Here is a 26977-nt window from a genome sequence, read left to right on the forward strand (position 1 = left end):
TTGAAGAATGAGTAGGAGCCAGCCATAGGAAAACAAGGAAAAGAGTAGCTGAAGCAAAGAGAATAGCATGAGCAAAGGCCCGATGTGCCAGGAGTTTGGTGTGTTTGAGAATTTGAAGGAAGGCCAGTGTAGCTGGATCAACATGTAATGGGGCATAATGAGGAAATTAGAGATGTGGGCAAGGGCCTGATCATATAAGGCTTTATAGACCATAGTAAGAAGTATGGATTTTTTTTTTTTCAAGAGAAATGGGGAAACTATATTTCTGTTTTCAAAAGAAAGCTTTGGCTGCTCTGTGGAGAACAGATTATAGGAGATGAGAATGGAAACAGGCAGGTGAAATGGGAGCAAAGTAAGTTGGATAGAGGGTTGAAGCAAAGGAATATCTCAAAAATGACTCCAGCTTTCTGATTAGAGCAGCCAAGGTGTATGTTGGGCCATTTTCTGAAATAAGGAGTACTAGGCCAGGGCAGATTTGGGGGGAGGGAATGGGAGTTGAAGGAATGGGAGTTAGAAATGACTGTGAGACCCCCGTAGAGATGACAAATAGTTGAATATATTAGTCTGGAGCTTAGAGAAGAAGTTTTGGGTTGGGGATATACATTTGGGAACACCAGTGAATACTTGATATTTAAGGTTCTGTGACTAATGAGATCATTCAGGAAGGAGAACTATAGAGAGGAAAGAGGGCTCAAGACCAAGTTCTTTATCTTTTGAGATTCTGCAACATTCTAATTAACTTAATTTTCGGACTCAGTTAGACATTTTCTGACTGTCACAGAGAATTCTTCTGCATCTCTGTGTTCTTTTTCATAGCCTCATGAAGGCAATAAATAAAACAAACCTAACCATGATTTTTTTTAGTTAAAAATGTTCATCTGAAACCGCTTTATTTCTTTAATGTATTCATAAACTTTCCAGTTATATTCATAACTGGAAATCTGCTATTATTTTGAACATTTATCCTTTAAGGAAGTGTAGATGTAGAAAGTGGAAGGAACTGAGCCAAATATAAGATCTTTGATGAACTTTTCCTAGAAGATTGTTTATGAATTAGTCAGTCAATTAGTGTTCTTGCCAATAACATCTCTAAAAACAGAATGTAACGGGTGGAGATGACAGAGAACCTTCCCTTAGATTGGAATTTCCAATTATTTAAAATGTGCTCTACTCAGGCCACATGTTCTGTATTCGTGGAAGTTGATTGATGTTTACCTTGGTAGGTACTGATGATAAAGTTCAACTTTTCTTCTGGATATGTGGCTTTTGGTTTTTGTTTTGTTTTTATTTTTTTCATGTGTTTGTACCACACATTTCTTTAGAGGTTTTTTGAGCCACTTTTACATTGTAAAGCCTCTTTATTTTAAAAATTATATTAAAAGCCATCCTACCCAATTTCACTTCTCAAGGTTGTTTCTTATGTAACTCAATAAGTATGGATATTTTTTTAGATTGCATGTTCTCTTGCTTGCTTGTTTTGTTAATCCTGAAGCTCTAAAATTCATTATTTAAATTATTCTTTCAAACATGGAGTATTTCAGAGTCTCACTACTTGTGCTTATTATGCCAAAAAATACCTCTTAGGCTACCAAGAATTTCCACCTGCCACCATAAGCCCTTCGTGCTCCAATCACCATGTTCAGAGAGCACTAGCCCCTCTACCTTCATTAGTTGTTCCTGTACCCACCTAATCTTATGCAAATATCATTACACTTTAGTTTGGGGGGGGAGTATAATTTGTCCTTTCTTGTTTTAATGCAGGCCCTAGGCATAGGAATACACACTGATTTTTATTGTTGCTATTGTATTGTTTCTTGGATGGAAGCCAAGACTTCATGCTAATGATGTGCAGTTATGTCCAGTGGGTACTGATAGTCACCAGTTCCTATTGTGAGACATTAAAACAAACTTAAAGCTGTAAACTCTCAGTTTCCAAGACTGAGAGCTGGAATTAGTCTAAAATTAACATGTATATAATTCAAAAGAAATCATTTTACCCTTCATGACTTTAAAAACCAAAAGAAAGCACGTTTAACATTAATTTTCATCACTGTTTTTTTGTTTTTAAAAAATAAATCAGGATTATTGAAGAATTTGGCTAAAATAAGAGTTCCCCTATGTTTTACTAAGATATTCCTTTCAATATGCTATAATTTAAGTACCTATTTTTGGACATTTGGGTTGCAGTATAAACTCTGTAGGGAATATTTTATATATAAATCTTTGTATACATCTCTGATTATTTCTTTAAAATAAATTAGGGAAATCACTAAGTCCAAGATGTGAACATTTTCAAAGGTTTTGATACAATGTTATATTACTTTTCAGAAAAATGATATATTACTTTTCAGAAAAACTCCCAGCCATTGGTGTGTGAGAGTTTACCTTTCTTTTCCTTAGGCGCTTTGGAAGCATTTATAGTCTCTTAACTTTGCTATTCTGAAGGATAAAATTTGTATCCTGTTTTATTTTGCAGTTTTGATTAACTAATGAAGTAGGACATGTTTATTTTCTGATTTCTTTTTAAAAATCAAATGAATCAGAAAGCATTAATGTAGATAGAATAATATCTTTCTATTTCACACTGACATGAAAAGGGTTTGTTTACAAATGGCTGCAAGAGAGTTTATTTTCAAATCTTGTTTTTTGAGAGACTAGAGGTTAACTTTCAGTTCTGCTATGAATTTCTCAAACTTTAACCTATGTTTATTAGGATATTAACATTCTGAATCTAATGCTCCAGAACATAAATTTGCCAGTTTTCTAAAAACACTGGATAAATGGAAAATTCAACAGTCCTACTTCAGTGACTTGCTTATGATCCGCCAAAGGGCAAAATGCAGGCAGGACTACCAGCTGCTCTGCATCTGCAAGCATTTGTGCAGAACTAATTTTAATAGCAGATGTTGGAAATATTAGAAAAAAAGCAGCCTCCCCTCTGAGAGGCAGACCTATCCCGTGACTTCTCAGATGCACCATAACCCTGTTAACCAGAGTTTCGTTCCTAAAATTCCTTATTTTGCTTCCCTTACTTCTCATGTGAGAAGTTTCAGAAATGCTTAAGGGTATCTCAAACTTCAGAAAGTTTTGATGATGTCTTAGTTGACTCCCTATGATCTTGTCATATTTAGAAGACTATACAATTAGAGCTCACCTATAAAAGATTATATTTTGACCTTTTGGGATACCCTGACTTCATACATCCGTCATAAGAAAGCCTGTTTCATCACTTTGTATTGAGGTAAAAGTGACAGATAATGAAGATAAACTTTAGAGAAACTGTTTTTTCCACTGCTATTTAGTCTCCTTATTCCCCACTCCCCCCGTTAGTCACCACACTGTTGTCCATAGCCATGTGTTCTTTTTCCTTTTTGCTCAATTCCTCTACTCCCTAACTCCTACTGCCCACCCCTCCCCCACACATACTGTCATCCTGCTCTCTATATATGAGTCTGTCTCTGTTTTCCTTGTTGGTTCAGGTTGTTTATTAGATTTTATATGAGTGAAATCATATGGTATTGGTTTTTCTCAGACTGACTTATTTCACTTAGCATTATGTTTTCCAGGTCCATCCATACTGTCCCAAAGGGTAAAATTTTCTTCTTTTTTATGTCTGAGTAGTATCTCATTGTGTAAATGTCCTGTAGTTGTCTTATCCATTCATCTACTGATGGACACTTGATCTGTTTTCTTATCTTGATGATTGTAGCTAACACTGCAATAAACTTAGGGGTGCTTATGTTCTTTCGAATTAGTGTGTTGGATTTCTTTGGATATATTCCCAGAAGTGGGGTCATTGGGTCAAAAGGCAGATCCATTTTTAATTCTTTGAGGTATCTCCATACTGTTTTCCATAGTGGCTACACCAGTCCGCATTCCCACCAACAGTGAAAAAGGGTTCCCCTTTCTCCATATCCTTGCCAGAATTTGTTTGTTGATTTATTGATGATAGCCATTCTGACAGGTGGGAGATAATATCTCCTTATGGTTTTAATTTGCATCTCTCTGATGATTAGTCACATTGAGCATCTCTCCATATATCTATTGGCCATTTGTACCTCCTCTTTGGAGAAGTGTCTATTCAGGTCCTTTGCCCATGTTTTAATTGGGTTGTTTTCTTGGTGTTGAGTTTTGTAAGTCCTTTATAAATTTTGGATTTTAATCTCTTATCAGATGTATCGTTAATGTTTTCCCATTCTATGGGTTGTCTTTTTTTGGTTGTTGGTGTTTTCCTTTGTTGTGCAAAATCTTTTTAGTTTGATATAGTCCCATTTGTTTATTTTTTTATTTTGTTTCCTTTGCCCTGGGAGATATATCTGATAAAATGTTGCTACAAGCAATGTCCAAGATTTTGCTGCCTATGTTTTCTTCTAGGATTTTTATGGTTTCAGGTCTAACATTTAAATCTTTGATCCTAAATAATTCTAATTTTAATAAAATTAATTCTAATTTTATTTTTCTGCACACATCTGTCCAATATTCCCAACACCATTTATTGAATAAACTATCTTTAGTCCACTGTATGTGCTTGCTTCCTCTGTCCAATATTAATTGACTATAAAAGTACGAGTTTATTTCTTGGCTCTCTATTCAGTTCCATTGATCTATGTGTCTGTTTTTATGCTAAAAACTATTTTTTTTTTACCACAGGGATACTGAAAGTGGTGATTCCCCTGGGAGTTTGCTGCATCAGTGTCTGAATAATGACATGTGCAGATTTTGGGTTAATGACATCAGTGTTTCAGGTCTCCAAAGGAGCTCATGCAAGCCCAGATAGATGCCTCTCTGACATTTGTCATTATCCTCACTCACATGTCAGAGTTTAATTGAATCTGTTGTTTTTCTGGGGCTTGCTTACTGCTAAAAGGCTAAGTATATTATTTAATTACTATTTGATTTTTAAGTTTATTTTTAAATTTTGTTCATAAAATTCAAAATTCAAAAATTATTAAAGGGTATAAAAAGTTTTCCTACTTTTGTCCTCTTAACATCCAGTCCTCCTCTTCACATACAACTAATGTTATTAATTTTCTGCGTCTGTTTCTAGGATTACTGTATACATAAACAAGCAAGTGTGTGTGTGTGTGTGTGTGTGTGTGTGCCTTTTCCCTCTTTTGTACTAATGATATTACACTACACACAATATTCGCTACCTTGCTTTGTTTTCTACTTAGTCTAACTTAGAAATATTCCATGTTAGTACATAAAGAGCTCCATGTTTTTATTATTCCTAGATAGGATTCCATTGCATAGATATACCATAATTAATTAATCAGTCTCCAGGATTTTGTTATTATAATAAATGCTACAATGAATAACAGAAAAATGTCATTTCACAAAATTACAATAAATTTCTAGAAATTTACAAGAAAGTTGCTAGGCCAAAGGGAAGGTATAATTTATTTATTTTTATTTATTTATTTAACGCGCAAGGATATTTTCATTGATCTTAGAGAAAGAGGAAGGGAGGAGGAGGGGAGAGAGAGAGACAGAGAGAAACATCAATGTGAGAGAGAAATACCAACCAGTTACCTCCTACATCCCCACCAGGGTTTGAACTGGTAACTTAGGTATGTGCTCTAGGTTACAGGAATCAAACCCACAACCTTTTGATGTCCAGGATGATGCTCCAACCAACTGAGCAACCAGGCCACGACTAGTTTTATTTTTATTTATTTATTTTAAACCTCACCTAAGGATATGTTCAGTGATCCCAGAGAGAGAGGAACAGAGAGTGAAGGAGAGAGAAACCTCAATGAGTTGCCTCTCTTCTGTGCCCGGACCCGGGATCGAACCTTCAATATAGGTATGTGCCTTGACCCCAGTTCAAACCTGCAACCTTTTGGTGTATGGGACAATATTCCAACCAACTGAGCCACCCAGCCAGGGCTGTAGTTTTATTTTTAATAGACATAAAGCTATTATGATACAAGGGTTCAACCTTAAGAACTAAACCTGACAAGAAACAGAGGTCATAGCTGACCAGAGATTTTGATCTGTATCACTAAGTGAAATATTTTTCTTTATATAAGTAAAAATGGCAGTGAAAATGCTAAATGATTACTTTTAGTAATGATTATTTTTCAGTGATCACTAATAACTCATATTTAGCAATTTAAATTATGTTCTTATTGACACAGATTAGTGATTTTCAGCTTTTTTCATCTCATGGCACACAAACTAATTACTAAAATTCTGTGGCATACCAAAAAAAATTTTTGTGTTGATCTGATAAAAAATAAGGTATAATTTTGATTCATTTACACTGGATAGCTATTGTTATGTTGGATGTTTTCATTTTTTAAATTTGACAATTTAAGGGAAAAGAGGTCAGTACCTTTGATTAAGTAGGTATTTTATGGATTTTTGTTTGCTTGTTTGTTTTTGTTTTTTTAAGTAAGAGAAAGGCACTGAGGTAGAAGAAGTGAGCAGTAGAAATAATGGCCTAGGAAACAAGTTACAGAAGCAAAAGAAGGGCCCTTGGAGCTTAGGAGAAAGAGAGGCAAGGAAAAATGTGCTCGGGGTAGAGATGTGGGGAAGGGCATGGGTAAGCTCCATAGAGAGAGCTGCCAGGTATTACATGTTCTAAAAATTCTTGCAGCACACCAGTGTGCCACTTGTGGCACATGGGTTGAAAATCACTGCCATAGATAGTTCAAGCCAATTATGTAATTCTAAGGAAGTTCATTTATTTAACTTGCTATCATCCTAAATACTGTTCTGCAGTTATAAAGAATTAGTTAAATAACATCATGATTTTAAACTCATTCAGAATGTACTAGGTTTAAACAATTTATTATGCTCCTAGTTTATGAAGACATTGTCCTTGCCCTTAAGGAGTTACTATATTAATAGTTTACAATCTGGGCAAAAATTCAGAAAGTATTCTTTTCATACTTTAATGTTATATTATGATCTGTGCTTTATCTATGCTTTAATCTTTCTGTCAGTAAATGGTACCTGGCTAGCATCTTTTCATGTGCTTATTTGCTGTTCCTTTTCTTGATGAAGAGTCTATTGAAATTTTTTGCCTATTTTTCATTAAGATACTTGTCCTCTTATTTAGCTGTGATTCTTTATATATTCTGCATACAACTACTTTGTCAGGCATATTTCACCAATATTTCTGCCAAGTCTGTAGCTTAGTTTTTGTTTTAAGTATGTCTTTCAAAGAGCAAGTTTTTGATTTTGTTGAAATCCATTTTATAAATTTTTTTCTTTTATGGTCTGTGTTTTTTGTATCACTGAGGAATCTTTGCCTAACCCAGTGCCACATAGATTTTCTTCTATATTTCTTCTAAAGTTACACCTATTATTTGGTTTGGTAACTATTTATATAATTGTCACAACTAGTCTTCCTAATTGAGGAAATAGGCTCAGAGAGGTCAAAACTATTTGCCAAGGTATTTAGCCATTAGTTGTCACTATGTTTTCTTATTCTCAGTTCTGTGCTTTTCCTACTATACAGGTCTGTGCATATCATGTCAGAATAATATGTACACAGTAAGATCATAGGCCTATGCTGGTCTGATATATCCTGGGGGTGATCATTTAGTTTGTCAGTTCCAAAGGCCTTGCCTTCTGTCATTTCCTGATGGGACCTACCATTTGTTTAGCACATCCATCAGTGGACAAGGGAGGGAAAATTGGTAAACTTACTAATCAAATGTTATTTTTTTAGTACTCTCATAAAAAATATCTTGTAATTGCTTGGGTTTATTCCAAATTTTGATTTATGGAACATACTATTAATAATATAAGAATGTATATTGAATAGTCAGTCAACAAATGTTTGTTGAGTACCTGTTATAATTGCCAGGTACTGTGTTAAGTTGCTAGGTATACAGTAATGAGTGAGTTAGGTATACTTGATCTTTTTTTCCTCATGAAACTTGTAGTTTAGAGGAGTAGCTTTCAAAATTTTGTGACTGAAATCCATAGTAAAAAGTATATATGCCCTGTCCCAGTGGCTCAGTTGGTTGGACCATCATCCCATACACCAAAAGATTGTGGGTTCGATTTCTGGTCTGGGCATATACCTAGGCTGTGGGTTTGATCCCCAGTCAGAACACATGGGAGGCAGCCAATCATTGTTTCTTTCTCTCTCTAAGATCAGCGAGGATTTGTCTTTAAAGTGCATTTTACATTATGAGCTGATATGCTTGTGTAGGTGCTCCTACATACACATACACATCAAAAACAATTCTTTCTCTTCCTTTATGCAGCATACTCTGTTACTTTCTATTCTATTCTGTTAAAAAACAGAACAGAACTATGCTGATGCAAGTCACTAAATTGATTTCATAATCCATAGTGACTCTCAGCCTGAAGTTTGAAAAGATTTTAGTAGAAGCTGGTTGATTACTGAATTTTGGGGGTACTTTCAAAGACTATGGTTTGTTGCTAAGAAGAGGCTTGCTGGAAGAACATGAATACTCTGTCTGCCTCTTGAGATTCCCATCTGCCTGCTGGTCAAGTAGGGTAGAGAATCTAACTGGCATTCCCCACAAACACATTATAACTTTCAAAATTTCAAAGGAAGTGCTAACTTCCTTCAAAAGATTATGTAGTGCTGGAAATGACAATACTTCTTTACCTGTTCTCAAAATTACCGGGCTTATTATAGTTAACTAGTTAACTGGTTAAGGAACTTTGTCACTCAAACATGAATGCTAGAACATAGAAACCTGAAAAACTGTTTCACTGAGAAGATTAAAAAGTATCTTTCTTTATTTGATTGTTTGGAATTGAGGAAACCAAGTATACTGAGTAGTATTACCTGGCTAGAAGTAAATTATGAACAGTTCTTGCAGAAGGGAGTTTTATCCTAGTCCCCTTTCTAGTGGAATTATTTTATTGTGGCAAAGAGATAAGAGTAAATTATCGTATTTTAAACAGTAATTTGCTAAGATTTACATGTTTAATTACCAACTAAGAATACCAGTATTGTTCTCATATCAATATTTGTTCTCCATCTAGACAGTGAGAATAATGAGAATAACAAAATGGGCTTAGGACAGCTCCCAAGTCAAAGGCTACTTGGGTTTGTTGTTGTTTTCCCAGTTAGAAGAAACCAGTTCAAGGGGGACCCAAAAAACTCCAGAACTTATTTATAAAAAATTGTGTATTTATTCTTACATGTTTAAACTTGAGTCATCTTCAAAATACTCTCCATTTGATGCAGTATACCTATCGAGACATTTTTTCCACTACTTAGAACAGTTTCTCAACTAGTTGATTTTGATACCTTTTAGAGCTTTGGCAATTTTTTGTTCACCTCTTCCACATCAGCAAAATGTTGCCTTTGAGGGCTTTTTTCATCTGGGGAAACAAACAAACAAATAGTTGCTCAGGGCAAGATTGAGTGAATAGGGAGGATGGAACATGGGGGGTCATGCCATTTTTGGTCAAAAATGGCTCAACACTCAACACAGTATAGGCATGTGTGCTGCTAAATCACCCATCATGAAATGGGCAAACATGTTGAAAGAGTCTTGAAATAATTCACTTCAGTCAAATGCAGCCTCTCACAACACCACCAGCTGGTGCACTGATATAGATGAGTTCCTAGGACACTCACCTAATAGGGGAAGCCTATACTACAAGGGGCCCACCCTCCAGAAGATAATTCCAGGTTTTTGGGGGTCCCCCTTGTATATTTGGACAGAATTTCTTTGCTTATGAAAAACAGAGATCTTCCCTTTCAGAGGATATGTTAACATGAGAACCAAGATTTTTATGTTTGTGGAAAGAACATTTTCTATTAGAGAAGTTACCCTCCTAGGAGAGGATTTTCTTCTGGAATATCCTGGTTTCTGACAATCCTGATTAGACTCAGACAACTCTGGCTCTCAGAACCTGACTGAGGTATGTAGGACCTGACACTTACTACTTTGCTTTGCTCAGGGGCTCTGCCTGGAGTTCTTCCTCAGGCTAATTCAAGAAGTTCATGCATGAGCTCCACGTTTTTTCTCTAGAATCAGGGCAATAGCTCTGATTTCCATGCTTAGTATTTATCTTTGCTGCTCATTGAAAAGAGCTCTGGCTTTTGTCACTGGAACCCCTTAGATTACTTTAGTTTTGGGGAGTTTCCTTACCACAAAGGCTTTTATGATGTTTCCCAATTGTGGTTTAAAAGATAAGGCCCCCTGGTATTGGCTATCCCCTTGGAATCTCTGGCCCGAAGCAATTTCTGAATTTAGCTCCAAAATCCTTTTCCTAAAATGGGTACTAAACTTAGAAGAATGTCCCCTTTCTTTGATGGGTTCTTCTCTCTAGACTCTCTTGCGCCTCCATTCTCTGGCTCTGGGACATTGCTATTTAATGTCTGGAATCTCTTGAGATACTTCCACTCTCACCCTTTTGCTTATTTCCTGACATCACTCAACTTATAGTCAGCTCTAGGCTGCTATTTAGCCCTACATAAAGTCCCACTTTTCTAGGTTATTTTCTATGATGTTAGATGAGATGGGCTGAAAAGTCTGTTTCTCCCCTGTTGAGGGGAATGTGGAGGACTCCACAGGCCCACAACTAATATTTGATGGGGACCCTTCTCCAAACTCTCTGGTAGAAACTAAATTTTATATGATCATCTTGTCTCCTATCTGCAAGAGAGTTGCCCCCAAGGAGTCTGACCGTCTAGCTATGGTGTCAGCCCCTGAAATGTGGGTGATGGTTTTGAGAAAAAAGACAGTAGGGCAGATTTTGTAATTGGGCTTCTCTCACCTTTCAACAGTTTTATGAATTATTCAAGGATCTTGAGAGGGTAGGCCTGTCCTACCTCTACCACACCCAAAACTGAATATGATGTTTTGGCACGTATTGAGGGTTGGATCAGGAAAAGGAGAGTTCTGGAGAGGTATTCAGAGAGTTGTGGAAAGGTATTGCTGTTCTTCTGAGATAGTTTTAATGGTTGGTATAACTATTTCTCCAGAGAATAGGGAGTGAATTTCTTTGAAAGATTATATCTGAGGTTTACAACCTTTTAGTTTCTTCTGGGCAGCTTCTTTCATTATAGTCCAGTTCATCAATTAGAATACAAAAATGACCTTTCTGCAGTGTGAGGAGATGTTGTCATCAGAATGCTATGTTAGTCTTTAATTGTAGGTATCTTTAGCCTTCCTTGTTAATCAATTTAGAGTCCTACTCCAGTATTACAGGTAAATCTTTCAGTTTTTTATTTATTGAAGGAGGAATCAAGCTCTTTTTTTTTACTGGGAAATAGGCCTAAACCTTGGTTCTAAGTAAAAACTATTCTTTTCACAATTATCTGAAACCTGACTTGGTAATGTCTCAGGATTTTATCTCAGTAACAGCAATCTTTCTGGACTTGTCTTTCTTTCCTGGCACACATCCCCAGACAGCTGTCCAAGAGAGGCTTTTTCTCTTTCTTGGTCAGTGTCTTCTTGTCTTCAAATTCCTCTTGTTTTCTGAATTCCCCTAGTTTCTCTAAAATAGATTTCTCTTTGCTCCTCAAACCTGCATTCCCCAAAGAAATAACAGCATACAATGGTCATATTACATGTATACACATTAGTATCCCTAAAATCCAATCGACTTTCATAGCCTAGCTTCCAAATCAAGCTACACAGAAATTTTTGAAAGGTATTTGTGTGGCAGGTGCTGGGTAATTGACAGTTGTATTTAAACAACAGCTAGCTCTCATACCTTGGTCTGAGGAAGGAAATAATTAGAATTCGAAGGTTTTAAAGACCATAAAAATAATATGTAGGATGACTTACCAAGTAAATGGGGGTCAACAAGAATTGTATGTTTTCCCCACACATAGAATTAAGCTTTCCAGACCTTCTTGTTGGACTGCCCTGCTGTCAGCTCTTGAAGTTGACAGAGCTGATTTATTTTATTTATTTTTATTTACTGATTTTTAGAAAGAGAGAGAAAAAATCAATTTTTGGTTTTCTACTTATTTATGCATTCACTGGTTGATTCTTACATGTGCTCTTGGCTTATTGGGGCAGTGCTTTAACCAACTGAGCACTTGGCCAAGGCAGAACTGATTTTTTTTTTCACTTTTTTTTTTAAGATTTTATTTATTTATTTTTAGAGAGGGAAGGGAGGGAGGGAGATAGATAGAGAGAGAGAGACAGAGAGAGAGAGAAACATCAATGTGCAGTTGCTGGGGGTTATGGCCTGCAACCCAGGCATGTACCCTGGCTGGGAATCGAACCTGAGACACTTTGGTTCCCAGCCCCCACTCAACTCACTGAGCTACGCCAGCCAGGAGAACTGATTTTTTTAATCTCCTACACAGAACAGGAGGGAAGTAAGCAGCTAACTTGTTCATAGCAGAAACCTAACCAAAAAGGAAAAATAAAAGAATATTTGGTGTGCATAAATTGAGACTAACCAGTTTTTTTATGGATTGTATATCAACTTTGAGCCACTTAATTAGCAACTAGAAACATAAATCCAAAGCTTTCTTTTGTATCTTGAGATTCCAGATCTAGAAGTTCTCAGTTGCTGCTATTTTATTCTCATACTTTTTGTGGGTTTTCAATGAGGATTGAGCATCCACCATCAGCTTCTTTGTTTTTTCCCTATGTTTATGAACTTGTTCATTATTTGTTTATCAATTTATTCTTACTTCTGTGGATGATTACTTTTCAGAATCCACTATGGTACCTAGCTGAGTTACCCTGTGTGGGCAGTCATTATGTAAATTGAATAACGTGTGCATATGAATGACCACTTTACATCTCACTGGCAATGCACCAATTTCTTGTTGGTTTTGTTATGAGGAGCTAGTTTTGGCCCTAAATGGTGTGGCTCAGTTGGTTGGGTGACTTCCCATGAAGAGAACAGTTGTAGGTTCCATTCTCAGTCAGGACACTTGCCTGGGTTGCAGGTTCCAAGAGCTAGTTTTGGAGTGATGAGATTCCATCATTCTGGTTCCAAAGCAGTGATTTAAGTGCTATCTACAGATGCAAATACTTTAGACTAGTGGTTCTCAAATTTTAATATATATCAGAATCACCTGGAGGGTTTGTTGAAAGCACATTTCTAGGTCCTATCTCCAGATTTTCTGATATGGGAGATCTAAAGGTGGAGCCTAAGAATTTGCTCTTCTAACAAGTTTCCAGGTGATGCTGCTGCTGGTGGTCTGAGAACCACACTTTGAAAAATCACTGCTTAGCGATTTTTCTACTATTTCAGAAACATGCCCTTAAAGGACAGATGATTATATCAGAAAAAGGGGAAGGGGGAACCTTCAAGGAGATGACAGGGTTTGGTGGATATATATATACATACATATATATATATAAAATTATCTCTGTATGAGGGTGTGAATTTGCTCTTAAAAATAATGTGGCCTTTTTAGAGAATCTGAGGTACTATCATAAATGAACATGCAAAGAATTAAAAGCAGAACCTCTAAATCTGCAAAATATTCATATATTAAATCATCATGTTGTATACCTTAAATGAATAAAATATTATAAGTCAATTATATGTCAGTACTGGGGGACAGGGGGAATCCTCTAAATCTTCTTACTGTTAATGACAATTAAAGACTTAGAAGAGGAGAGGGAGGTATAGTGTAAGAGTGTGAATGTTGTTATCTGTTAGGTAGCTGAGGTGGCTAAGAAAGGACCCTGAGCCAGAAAAGTCCAATTAAGGGCTCACTGCAATCAGGCAGGCTGGGCCCAAATGGCTAACAGCCCTAAGGTGGAAGGTCTTTTAAAGATGTGTAGCAGACCCTCCCAGGGAGGGTGAGTCACCCTGCTGATCTGCTCCAGGTGTCCTGGGTATCTGATCAGGGAGGGCTGATCCTGTAGAAAGCTTGAGGGAGGGGGATTGGGGCAGTGAGGATTCAACCAGTTTCCAGAAGGATACCCGCAGCTATGCCTCAGTTGCTTCTGATATGGGGAATCTTGTGGTTGGGTATTTAGCTGGTGATAACCTTCTTTGTTCCGGCATAGGCAGTGGGTTAGGTCCATGTCCCAGTACATTCTAACATTATCTAAGATACTCAACTTAAAATTCTTACTCTGCCACTTACCATTTAATGAGTGATTTTGGAGTGTGTAACTTAATTGGGTTTTTATAGTATTACATGAGATAGCAAATGTGAAATACTCTGATTATGGTAACTGTCCATCAGTTATTTTCATAAAAGCTGACCTCTTCAGTTGATTTTGTACACTCAGGAATCTTTTCAGACCCAATGGGTGGTAAGTTTTATGCAAAGTCATTATTCATAAAATAATTATATCCTTACATTTGCAGTCCTGTGGATGCTGTAGAAATGCAGACATAGAAGATGTGGGTCCATGTACCTAAAATCAACTTAGAAAGTTAGAATTCTCTCCATTGAAAGTACCAAAATGCCATATTAAGAGTAGGATAAACTGTGACATTTTTAACATAAGAAGCCCAGAGGAAAGGCAGTGGCTCAATGCAGTTATCAAGGTTCTGGATTCTTTCCCACAAGCCCATGGCAAACTTGGCCTCTGAACCAGGATTAGAATATATGACCATTTTGACCTTCAAGGAGGCTGAAAAGACAGGTATGACAGGTAGGAGTGGGAGGTGAGAGAGGTGAGAAGTGACTGTTGGTAGACAACAGAGGCAGTCCACTAAAGCAGATAAGACTGATTTATACAAAGATTAGAGATAGTTCCAAGCAATTCATCACTATGTTGAACAGTGTGCACTATTTAGGCCATGGATCAGCAAACGTTTTCTTTTAAAAGTGTGATAGTTAATATTAGGCTATGAGACCACAAATGGGCTCTGTTGCATATTCTTCTTTGTCTTTGTTTTTTTTAACAACCCTTTAAAAATGTGAAAACCGTCCTTAGCTTGCTGGTCATATAAAAATAGGCTGTAGTTTGCCAGCCCCTGACCTGAAGGCTCAGAGGAGAGGGAGATCAGTGAGACTGAAGTCATGGTTTTGAAGCTTCCTGAAATTCTTGGATTTGATTGGTGCTTTGAAAGATGGATAAGATTTAGATTGACAAGGACTCTTAGGTTGTTTCCATGTTTTGGCTATCGTGAATAATACTGCAGTGAACATAGGGGTACATATATCTTTAAGTGATTTCACATTTTGGGGGTAGATAGCCAGAAAAGGAATTACTAAAGGAATTATATGTTAGCTCTACTCTCAGTTTTGGGGGAAATCACCATACTGTTTTCCATAGAGGCTGCACCAACTTACATTCCTACCAGCAGTGTACAAGGGTTTACTTTTGTCCACATCCTCTCCAACACTTGTTATTTCTTGTTTTATTGATAGTAGCCATACGGTAGAATACTACTCAGCCATAAAGAAATGATGAAATATTTGCCATTTGCAACAGCATGGATGGACCTTGAGAATATCATGAAATGTCAGATGGAAGAAGACAAGAATCATATGACTTCACCTACGTGTGAGATATAAAACAGAAAGCAACAAACTAACAAACTCATAGACACAGAGAACAGTATGATGGTTAGCAGGGGGGAAGAGGGTGGGGGAGAATGAAGAGGGTAAAGGGTGTCAAATATGTGGTATCAGAAGGAGACTAAGCTTTGGACAATAAGCACATAATTTAATATACAGATGATATATTTTGAAAGCATACATCTGAAACTTATATAATGTTATTAATCAGTGTTACTCTCCAGAATTTAATTTTAAAAAGATTAAGAGATTATATTCTCTCTGGAGGGAGTAGTGAGTGAAGCAACAAACCTGTGATACGACAACACAGCTGTGTGTTACATGCAAAGAGTGGAGAGCAGCAATACATTTATAGATGAAATGTGCTAATTGCAAGTCAGAGTTAGGGAGCACTGTGGAATGAATAGCTGTACTGCCTTAGCCACTGACGAGCCAACCTGCTAAGTAGCTCTGAGAAATAAAGATGCTGTTTTGGCATAAAGCCTCTATGTTGACTTGGAGCCCAAGGAAAGCAGTGTCTCATGTAACAACTGGCTCTTCAGTAGGAGCTGTTGCTACTGGGACTAATTAAAGGACAAACATCATGTGTTTAGGATAATGAAAACAACTGGTCTCTTAACCATACCTATACCTAAAGATTATAACTCATGTTCTATATGTATTATTGTTATTGGCAACAAGGAAGAATTGCAACAACTAATGCTAAGTCATTTATTCACTGAACATTTGTTGAATGCTTTCTGTGTGCCAGGCCCTAGAGATACAAGTTGAGAAGTTCAGTCTAGAGGGAGAGAAACAATGTATATAGACATAATTACAATAGAGTGAGATAAAGGTTAGAAAATATATGTGCAAGGAACTGTGGATGCCTAGAAGAAGGAACCACAAGTTTATCTTGATTTAAACTTTCAAGTTGACTCAGTCTGATTATTGCTGTCCTTCAGTGCCATAGATTATATTTTTAATCCTAGCCAATTATTTTATAGATCTATACCATTGATTACAAAGAGGCCTGTGTGAAATACTGTTTTTGAATTAAATCCAATTCATCATCTTTCCAGAAAAAGCAATTTCAAACATTCTGCTACTGCTACTAAGTTTTTAGGAACCTCTTTATGTGCAACTATATAACTGTAATGTTGCTTGGTCACTTCATTTTGTGCTTTCCCGCTATGCTGATATGAATATTGGTTCTAAAAAACAATTGTTTTCCTCAGTAAAAGTTGCAGAAAAAAAGATTGTGTGGTAGACAGAATAATGGTCCCCCCAAAGAGACCTTATCTTAGTTCCTTATGAACCTGTGATGAATATATTGTTACATTCTGTAAACAGTAGGGAGAGTTAAAGTTGGAGATGGAATTAAGGTTGCTAATCAGATGACTTTAAAACAGGGAGCTTATCCTGGATTATCAGAGTAGGGGCAACGTAATCACAAGTGTCTTTAAAAAGTGGAAGAGAAGTATAAAGGACACAAGAACAAAAATAAGGGGGGTGTGGAAACAGGAGGGAGGTGGGAAGGGCTGGGGGATGGGATGGGATGGAGGTAAAAGGCAGAAAACTGTACTTTAACAACAATTAAAATTTTTAAAAATTTAAAAAGTGGAAGAGAAAGACAGAGAGGAAGTTGGATTGATATGATATGAGACTCAACCCACTTTTTCTGACTTTAAATATGGAGAAAAGGGACCACAAGCTAAGGAACACAGGTAGCCTCTAGATGCTGGCAAAGGCAAGAAAGTGAATTCTGCCTGTATTAGTTTATTAGGGCTGCCATAACAAGTACATAGACTGGTGACTTAAACCATAGAAATTTATTTTCTTACAGTTCTGGAGGCTAGAAGTCAGACATCTAGGTGTTTGCAGAGTTGACTTTTTTCTGAGGCCTCTCTCCTCGGCTTGTAGATGTCTGTCTTCTTTTCCCTCTGTCTTTACATGGTTTTTACTGTGCCTGTTTCTGTGTCTTGATCACCTCTTCTTATAAGGACACCAGTCATACTGGATTAGGGCCCACCCTAATAACCTCATTTTAACTTAATTACTTCTTTGAACACCATATTTCCAGATACAGCCACAGTATGAGGTGCTAGGAATTAGGACTTCAACATAAAATTTTGGGTGGAGGGACACAATTCAGCCCATAACACTCCCATGAAGCTTTCGGAAGGAACATGGTTCTGCCACTTTGATTTTAGGACTCCTGACTTCTAAAACTAAAATAAATTTGTGTTGTTTAAGCCATCAAGTTTGTGGTAATTTGTTACAGCAAATTAGAAAATGAGTACAATTACAAGTAACCTGAATTTATTAATGGGAGACTGATTAACTGAATGTGGAGAAATCTATACAATAGAATATCATACAGCAATGAAAAATAGTGAAATAAATGTCCATTGACAGGTAAATAGATGAACAAAATATAATATATACGTACAATGGAATATTATTCATTTTAAAAGGGAAGGAAATTCTGACACATGCTATAACATGGATGAACCTTGAGGGCATTATGCAAAGTGAAGCCAGTCATAAAAAGGCAAATACTATATGGTCCCATATATGTAGTGTACACATATAATGAGGTATGCAGAGTAATCAAATTCATGGAAACTCAAAGTAGAATAATGGTTGATAATGGTTGCCCGAGGCTGGGGGAGGGGAAATGAGTTTTTGAATGGGTGTAGAGTTTTAGTTTTGCAAAATGAAAAGGTTCTGGAGATTGGTTGAACAGCAATGTGAATATAATTAGCACTAATGAACTCTACACTCGAAAATGATTAAAATGGTATATTTTATGTTATTTTACCCCAATTAAAAAAATTTTAAATAGTGAAACAATGATATTGTTTAAAAAGGCAATGACAGAAAAATAGGCATAGTGTGAAGTTCTTCTATTACATATTTTAGAGAAAGTATACATTCACATAATGCGTTATGTACATAGAATATCCCTGAAAAGATATTCAAGAAACTGGCATAGTGACTACCTCTGGGATAGGGTTATAGAGAACTAGGAGGTGGGGGTCAGTGATGGGAAGAAAAATTAAACTCTTTGACACCTTCTGAATCTTGTTTACCATGTATACATCTTACACATTGAAATAATGTTTTTTTGGAGCTCACAGACACAGATTCATAGTTGCCAAGGGTAAGGGGTAGACAAAATGGGTGAAGGAAGTCAAAAGGTACAACCTTCCAGTTATTAAAAATATAGGTCATAGGGATGTAATAATTTTAAAAAGAAATAATGGTTTTTAAATGTGTCACTTGGAGTTAGGGACCGCAGAGAGTTTTCTCATTTAGGTTATCCTTAGGCTGTGAAATCCCTTTGTCAATCCAGTTACACTCAGATATCAGGATAAACAAGACCTACTTGTCTTTGCCTTTAAAGGGTTAAAAGATTTGAGTCCCAGAGTGGTGATCAAGCTTTAGGGTACACATATACAGTTATACCTCATCAGCTTCAGACCTTGTCAAACCTGGTACTCTTCACATTTTGCATTTTGATGAGAACAAAATGTTTCAACGCTTGATGCTTGTTTGGGACACGTTGCACTTGCTTAAACTTGTATGAGTCATGATGCTGCCCCTCAAAAGAAAATGCTTCTTCACTCGTTGCTTGCTCAGCACTTCTCAGTTTCTGCACTACTCTTTTTCTAAATCTCTAGTTCTTTAAGAACGACTACAGTGTATTCACTCAGAACCCCTCAAAAAAGTTGCATAGAGAAAAGATGAAGGAGAATTAAAAGGCAAATGCAATAGTCAGTGTTTTCTGTTTCTTAAAATCATATAACCTAAAATGAATAGAATAAAAGACTTAATAGAAACAACAGGTTTTGACTCTTGTGGACTTATTTCTTAAGACTTCTGCTTGCACCTCTTCAACAAATGCTGTTGGGAGATCTGGACAGCTACTTGCAAAAAACTGAAACTCAACCACCAACTTACACCATACACAAAAATAAATTCAAGGTGGATAAAAGACTTAAATATAAGTCGTAACACCATAAAAATCCTAGAGGAAAACATTGGCAGGAACATCTCAGACATTCCACTCAGCAACGTCTTCACTGATATGCCCCCTAAAGCAAGGGACATAAAATGAAGAATAAACAAATGGGACCTCCTCAATTAAAAAGCTTCTGCATTGCTAAAGAAAACAGCATTAAAATGAAAAGGGAGCCAACCGCATGGGAAACCATATTTGCCAATGACACCTTGGACAAGGGCTTGATCTCCCAAATAGATAAAGAACTCACACGACTCCACTCCAGGAAGACAAAAAACCCAATTAAAAAATGGGCAAAAAAACTTGAACAGACACTTCTCCAAGGAGGACATACAGAGGGTGCAGAGACACATAAAAAGATGCTCAGTATTGCTAGCCATCAGAGAAATGCAAATTAAAAGCATAGTGAGATACCACCTCACACCAGTCAGAATGGCCAACATAAACAAATCAACAAACAAGTGTTGGAGAGGATGTGGAGAAAAGGGAACCCTAGTGCACTGTTGTTGGGAATGCAGACCGGCAGACCGGTGTAGCCACTGTGGAAAACAGTATGGAATTTCCTCAGAAAACTAAAAATGGAACTGCCTTTTGACCCAGCAATTCCACTGCTGGAATTATACCCTAAGAGCCCTGAAACACCAATCCAAAAGAACCTATGTACCCCAGTGTTCATAGCAGCACAATTTACAATAGCCAAGTGCTGGAAACAACCTAAGTGCCTGTCAGCAAATGAGTGGATCAAAAAACTATGGTACATTTACAGAATTCCACGCAACAGAGAGAAAGAAGGAGCTTATACTCTTTGCAACAGCATGGATGGAACTGGAGAGCATTATGCCAAGTGAAATAAGCCAGATGGTGAGGGACAAATACCATATTATCTCACCTTTAACTGGAACATAATCAACAAAAGAAAAAAGCAAACAAAATATAACCAGAGTCATTGAAATTAAGAACAATCTAACAGTAGCCAGAGGTGAGGGAGGAGGGGACAGTGGGGAGAAGGGTGTTCAGCAACTACTATAAAGGACACATGGACAAAACCAAAGAGGAGAGTAGAAGCAAGGGAGGGAGGTGGGTTTGGAGGGGGTGGGAGGGAGGGGTGGGGAGAAAATACAGACAACTGTAATTGAACAACAATAAAAGAATTTAAAATTATAAATAAATAAATAACTACTTTAAAAAACCCTTCTGTTTGCAGACTGTTAGGTAACTGCACAAGTTAGATTTTAACGCTCTTCAAAACATCCTTAGTACATGAGTCCTTGCACCATAATGATTGCAATGTCTTATTACTGTAATTGTTATGTAGAAGATGTTCTTGATACTTCTTGTTATATATGGATGTGTTATCCTTACTAACAACTTTAGCCCATATTTTTCTCCAAACAATACTTGGCCAAAGGGCATACCTGGCTATACAGCCATATCCTTATATTTTGTGGGGTTTTGGATATCTGTTAAAAAAAAAACACTATTTCTGGAACCTGTTCAGTATCTTTCCTTTGGTTTGGAGTTTTACTATAATCAGCACCCAGAAAAGTGCTTAGTACATAGTAAGGGTACAATAAATGATAACAAATAACTCACTGTGAGCTGAGTACTTCAGGAGTATAGAGGGACTACAAATTTGACTCTACTTAGAAGTGAAAAATTTATAATTTTATAGAAGTAAAAATTCCCTAGATGGCAAAAGTTTTTTTGAAAAAGAATGTAACCCAAATGTGTAAGCCTTTTACATGTAGAAGTGAGATTATTATTACTATAGTAACATTTATTATTGTTGTTGTTAGTAGTAGTAGCAACATCAGTAGCTAAGTCATGCTAAGTGCCTCTTTCTTTTTTTCTTTCTTTTCTTTCTTTTTTTCTTTCCTTTTTCTTTCCTTGACAGTTACTAAAGGTCATGGGGACTAAGTGCTTTTCTTGTATTATCTCTCATTACACTCTTCCCAACAACCCTATTGGATAGATGCTATTGTTATGCCCATTTTTATGGATGAGGAAATTGAGCTCAGAGAGATTAGGTAATATGTTCAAAATCACATGGCTACTAAGTGGCAGAACCAGGGTATGAACTCATTAGTTTAGTTAAGACTTGGGCTTTGTACTTCCAATGCAAGAATGTGCATTTAACTTAATTCTCTTCAAATGTCCTGCTGCAATGGCTGAAGGGACATGAAAAAAAGGAAAGGAGGAAGGGGAGGTAGGGTAGGAAAGAAGGGGAAGAAGAGAATTGATATCTGCACTGTAAACAGGAATGATCACCATCCTCATGCTGGGACAATCTTTGGAGGACTCTCCACAATATGAAATTCAGGCAAGACCAGGTTGAGATAAAGGTCCACCACCCTGAGAGGTACTGTATATAAAAGCCCACCTATTCCTAACTTACAAAAAATGTTTGAAACCAAAAATGATTGTTAGTTTTTTCTGTTGAATGTTAACAAAGGTCAATTAGGTATTCTTTCACCAAAAAGGGTTTATTTGGGGGGGGGGGGGGGAGAAAGGATTGTATTTCTGTATGTGCAGATGGGGCAAGCCATGTGCACACACTCTACAGGAAGAAGCAGAAAAACCCTTTTTACAGAGGGGAAAAGGAGGTTAAGAGGAGGGGCTGTTACAACCATAGAGCTCAGTTGTAAATACGGAGTACTTCCTGTAGGGCTTTCATGACAATGTAGGGTTGGAGAGCTTCTCCTGCAGGCCCTCCCAATTCCTGTCTAGGTTAATCTTATAGTTTTTCTCATTTGACTTAATGATATGCTAAATAATGAAGAAGTTCCTAAAGATTAATTATAAGCCCTTTATAGTCACAAGCAAGACAGTTCACTCAGCAGAACCCAGGAACAAATCAAGAATTGGGGATTACCAAGTACCTGAGAAGGCAGAGGAAAGATCTTGAAATGTCCTTTGTCTTCCATTAGGATTCTTAGAATTTAATTTAGAACTAAATGTTAGTTGCAAGTAAATACTTATTCCATGAAGCAATTATTTTTATTATTTATAATTATTTTTATTTTTAAATTCTCAAAATTTTTCTAGAGTCCTTCGAATGTTAACATCAAGATCCAGAGAAGTAGGACCAACTATAACTCTTAAACAACTTAGATCAGAAAGAACACAGCTACAAGTATAGGTAAAATCAACAAATGCCAGATGGTGGCCAGAGAAGCAATGATTTTTCATGCAACCAGCACACTTAAATTGATACCTTGTATATTAATTAATAGAATTTCAATTAATGAGTCTATAGTAAAGTCTTAAAATAACTGTAAGAATGTGGGTGTCATTACAAGACCTCTTTCCTGAAAGATAATTTTCAAAAAGCTAGTATAAACATAAAATATTTATATGAATGAAAACTTTAAATCTTAACTAGTGTAAGTTGGATTAATTACCTTGTACTTTTTTCTCTTTTCAATTTGTATACACTGTGGCCGTAACAAATCACTTTTGATCTGCTTAGTATTAACTATGCTATCATCTTTTGTGATATGAGAATTTGGGAGAATTGAAAGCAGCTTTGACTTCTACCTCATAACCTCTTCAAATATTTTATTTGTTATTTATTAAGCCTTTAGCTTTTATAATGTGCCTTTTAGAAGTCTTTAAGTATTTTCTAGACTGATTTTTTTAAAAGACAAATGGAGCCTAAATGTTCTTATTTTTCTCCCCCCAAAATGCAAGGGAGTAAGGAATAGACTTTGCATTTGCAGGATTTAAAAAGTGATTTTATTTTATTTTTATTGACTTTATTGAGGTGACATTGGTTCACAAAATCATACAGGTTTCAAGTGTATAACTCAACTAAACATCATCTGCATCTGCACAATGCATTTTAAATACTTGTTTGTTTCTGTTTATTTTATAAGAGAGGAAGAGGAAGGGATAATGGAAGATGAGATTTGGTTGTAAGAAAAATCAAAGTTAGCAAAAGATCACAGTTGGAAAAAAAGTAAGAAGGAAATAAACCAGTAGAAGGCAGTTACCAGAAATAATAATTGCAAGCTTTTCTTCCTTTCATATAAGTTTATTTGCACTCTCAAACTCTTAACCTCTGTAGGTATTCTGCAGGTTGAAACACAGCCCCAGCTGTGAAAAATCAAAGTAGGTGTCAACAAGTATAGCCATAGAGTAGTTACATATAATTAAGTTTCAGCCACAAGTAGTGAGTTTTTGTCTTTTGTTTAACAGTTTTATTGAGATATAAATATTTTTAAAAAGACTTAACATAGTTAATGTATTCATTTTGATGAATTTAGACATACCCATACACCTGTGAAGCCATCACTGTAATCAAGGTAATAAACATCCATCACTTCCAAAAGTTTCCTTGTGCTCCTTTGGGATATTTTATTGTTTTTGTTTTTTTTTTTTGTGGTAAGAACATTTAACATGAGGCCTACCCTCTTAACAAATATTTTAAGTGCACAATAGAGTATTTTTAACAGTAAGGACTATGTTGTACAGCAGCTCTCTAGAATTTACTCATCTTGCATAACTGAAACTTTATACCCATTAAACAACAACTCCCCATTTCTTCCTCCAGAACCTCAGCCCCTACAACCACCATTCTACTCTGCTACTATGAGTTTGATTATTTTAAGTACCTCAAATAAATGAAGTTAAGCAGTATTTATCCTTCTGTGACTGGTTTAATACTGTCACTTAGCATAATTTCCTCCAGGATCACCCATATTCTCACATATGGCAGGATTTCCTTTTTAAAGGCTGAATAATATTCCACTGTATGGATATACTACATTTTCTGTATTCATTTGCCTGTCATTAGACATTTGGGTTGTTACCGTGTCTTGGCTCTTGTGAAAAATGGCTGTAATGAACACAGGAGTGCAGATAATCTCTTTGAGATCCTGAATTCAGTGCTGTTGAATTTATACCCAGAAGTGGGATTACTGGACCATGTGGTAGCAAGAAATTTTTATGACATTAGTGTATACATCTCTATAAAGGGATAGCTGGGTTTCTAACAGGTGTTCCCTAAACTGCAAACATTTTAATGGAATTTATTGGGTCACAGTGGAGCTTTTTCTCCTCTTTTTTTGTATGTGTGTGTGGTGTTTTTAGTCTTAAGGGAAAAATACTCTGTGTTACCAGTTAATTGTTTTACTCCATTGTCCTGTTTTCCTTATCAATCTTCTACACAGATTTTGAAATAGACATTGGCAGTGGAAGAAAGGTCTTAAATCATTTCTTGGAATCTGTCAGGAAGACTTGAATAGGTCATGTCTTTTGGCTCTTCTTATAATCACTTGTTAGCAGAGGGCTAATGAGGCCAGGCTAAGTGGTTAGCTCTCCCAATCATGTACTTTGTTATATTTTAAAGCCTGTCTCTAAACTCTCATATCAAATATGTACCCTTGAATATTAGGATAAATGAACACAATTCTACCCATTTTGGAAAGAGTACATAGTACATACAATGAAGAGTTAGTAGCACCATCTTGACAGAAAAAGAATTTCCCATTGCCTGAATTGGCAACCACAGAAATGCTTCAACTAATCGAACATAATCAACTTTCCAATCACCCAACCAATCACTTGTTGGCTTTTTCTTCTTGGCAAAATAGCTATTGCTAATCAGAATTGCAGCTTCTCACCTATGATCTAACACTGACTCAGTGATTTATGCTGGCTTTTCCCATCAAGTTTGTGGCCCCATTTGTCTGGATCGCTGAAAAGATCTTGTTTCTATTACAGAGCTCTCATTTGGAAGACAATGAATCAGCAGCATTACTTTGCTGTGAATGTGAAGAATCAGAAATCTTTAGTGATTCCAATGTACGTAGGTATATGATTTTATACAGTCTTTGGTGATTCAAGGGAAAGCATTTTGGGTGAAATGGCTTTTAAATACAACTGTGATAGTGCCTAAAGGCAAATAAGTGACTTAGAATGAGTGTGTATACAAACAGTATGGTATATTTATATGTATAATAACTTCCTCTCAAAGCATATCTATCAAAAAAATAGAAAAATGTACCCTGGAACCTTGAGTGAGTCTCCGTCAATATGGAATATGATTGTTTTTGTGTGTGTGTTTTTTTTGAATGGTCAGTAGTCTCCTTTTCCTGGTGACAGCTGCTTGATATTGGTGCTGCCACTGTACCTTTTTATTTTAATCCTCACTCAAAGATATGCTTACTTATTTTAGAGAGAGTGGAAAGGAGAGAAAGAGAAACATCTATGTGAGAGAAATACTGATCAGTTGCCCTACCACCACTCACCCTGCAACTATGCACCACAACTGGGAATCGAATCTGCAACCTACCCTGACCAGGGGTATGTGCCCTGACAGGGGATGGAACCCATAACCTTTTGGTGTATGGGATGATGCTCCAACTAACTGAGCCACCTGGCCAGGGCTGTCACTGTACCCCACATGCGTAGACCTAATACATCCTGGCTGTTGATAATATTAAGCCAAATGGTATTATAATTACTGGGCTGGAGAGTCAGCTAGATCATCTCAAATGAAGAACTAACTACATTTCATGACATGATATTAATTTTATTTATCTCATCTGGCCTCCAGCATAGTTGCCAAATTATTGCAAATTACCCATGGAATCAGGCTACAGTTGGAGAATGAATTAAATTGATGTATTAAAAAATTAATATCTCTTAAAAAATTAATATCTCTTCCATAAGAATAACTGCCTTTACTAGCCTTGACAAATGTTGATGAGAAAATCTGGTTTCTGTCAACTTCAAGGTGTTTATTGTGCATAGGAAGCACTCTTTAAATGTTGAGGTTTCAGCAGTGGAAGCTTTCTCTCAAAGTAAGCTATTACTCTCAATTATATCACCACAGGACTGCCTTCTCTTTAACTGTCTTCTTTACATTCACGGTGCAATGAAGGCGATCACTATGGTAGGACCTCATTTGACTATTACATTGATTTATCTGGTTACACTTCATTCAGCATTGATGAAGAGTCTGGAATGGCATGAAGTCATTTATTGTGACTCATGAATAGCTAGAGTGGTGCTCATTTCCCTAGTTCTTGAAAACATTTACTAATGAATTCACATGAACACTCATTTATTATCAACATTTACAATGACAGACTTAGGGTAGAAAGGTTATATTCTTTGCCTAGTGTTGTGTGATAAGCAGGGGCAGCACTGACATCAGATCTCAGCTGACAACCATCGGTGAGCTCATTATCAGCAGGCTGCATCATCATTGATAGAATGGGTACCAGGTCTCTATATAGTATCCTACAAGATTTATTTTGTTCAGTCTACAGTAGAGTCCTCTGGACTTAGACTGACTTACTGTTTTGGCTGATTTTGTCTCAAAGATAGACCAGTGTATGGCAATCCACATGAAGAATATCTTTATGAAATTGAACACATGTGGTGAAAAATCACTCAAATTTTAATGATTGTTCTCCCTTAGAAACAATTAATTGGGCATATGTATTTGCAGATTTCCTGGATTGCTTTATTTTAGTGCCAGAGCTTTCATTCATTTAAGTCAGATTTGTTTTTCCTCTTCAAGAGGCAAAAGTGGTTACATGTACTTAGCTGGT

General features: G+C 36.5%; 1 protein-coding gene across 4 annotated transcripts in view; it reads left to right on the forward strand.

Annotated features, from left to right (window-relative positions):
- Nucleotides 1-26977, forward strand: part of SSH2 (slingshot protein phosphatase 2) — a 250487-nt gene that overhangs the window by 34938 nt on the left and 188572 nt on the right. Inside the window, exon 2 of one of the 4 annotated variants that reach the window (XM_028521742.2) lies at nucleotides 25140-25220. The exons of 2 other annotated variants lie outside the window; for them this stretch is intronic. In XM_028521742.2, coding sequence (XP_028377543.1) covers nucleotides 25140-25220 — 81 coding nt within the window. Of the gene's footprint in view, nucleotides 1-23838; nucleotides 25221-26977 lie in introns of those variants that run through there. One more of the 4 variants, XM_036033305.1, reaches the window with a different exon arrangement.

The sequence above is a fragment of the Phyllostomus discolor genome, chromosome 8, assembly GCF_004126475.2.
Source record: "Phyllostomus discolor isolate MPI-MPIP mPhyDis1 chromosome 8, mPhyDis1.pri.v3, whole genome shotgun sequence".
NCBI classification, from domain to species: Eukaryota; Metazoa; Chordata; class Mammalia; order Chiroptera; family Phyllostomidae; genus Phyllostomus; species Phyllostomus discolor.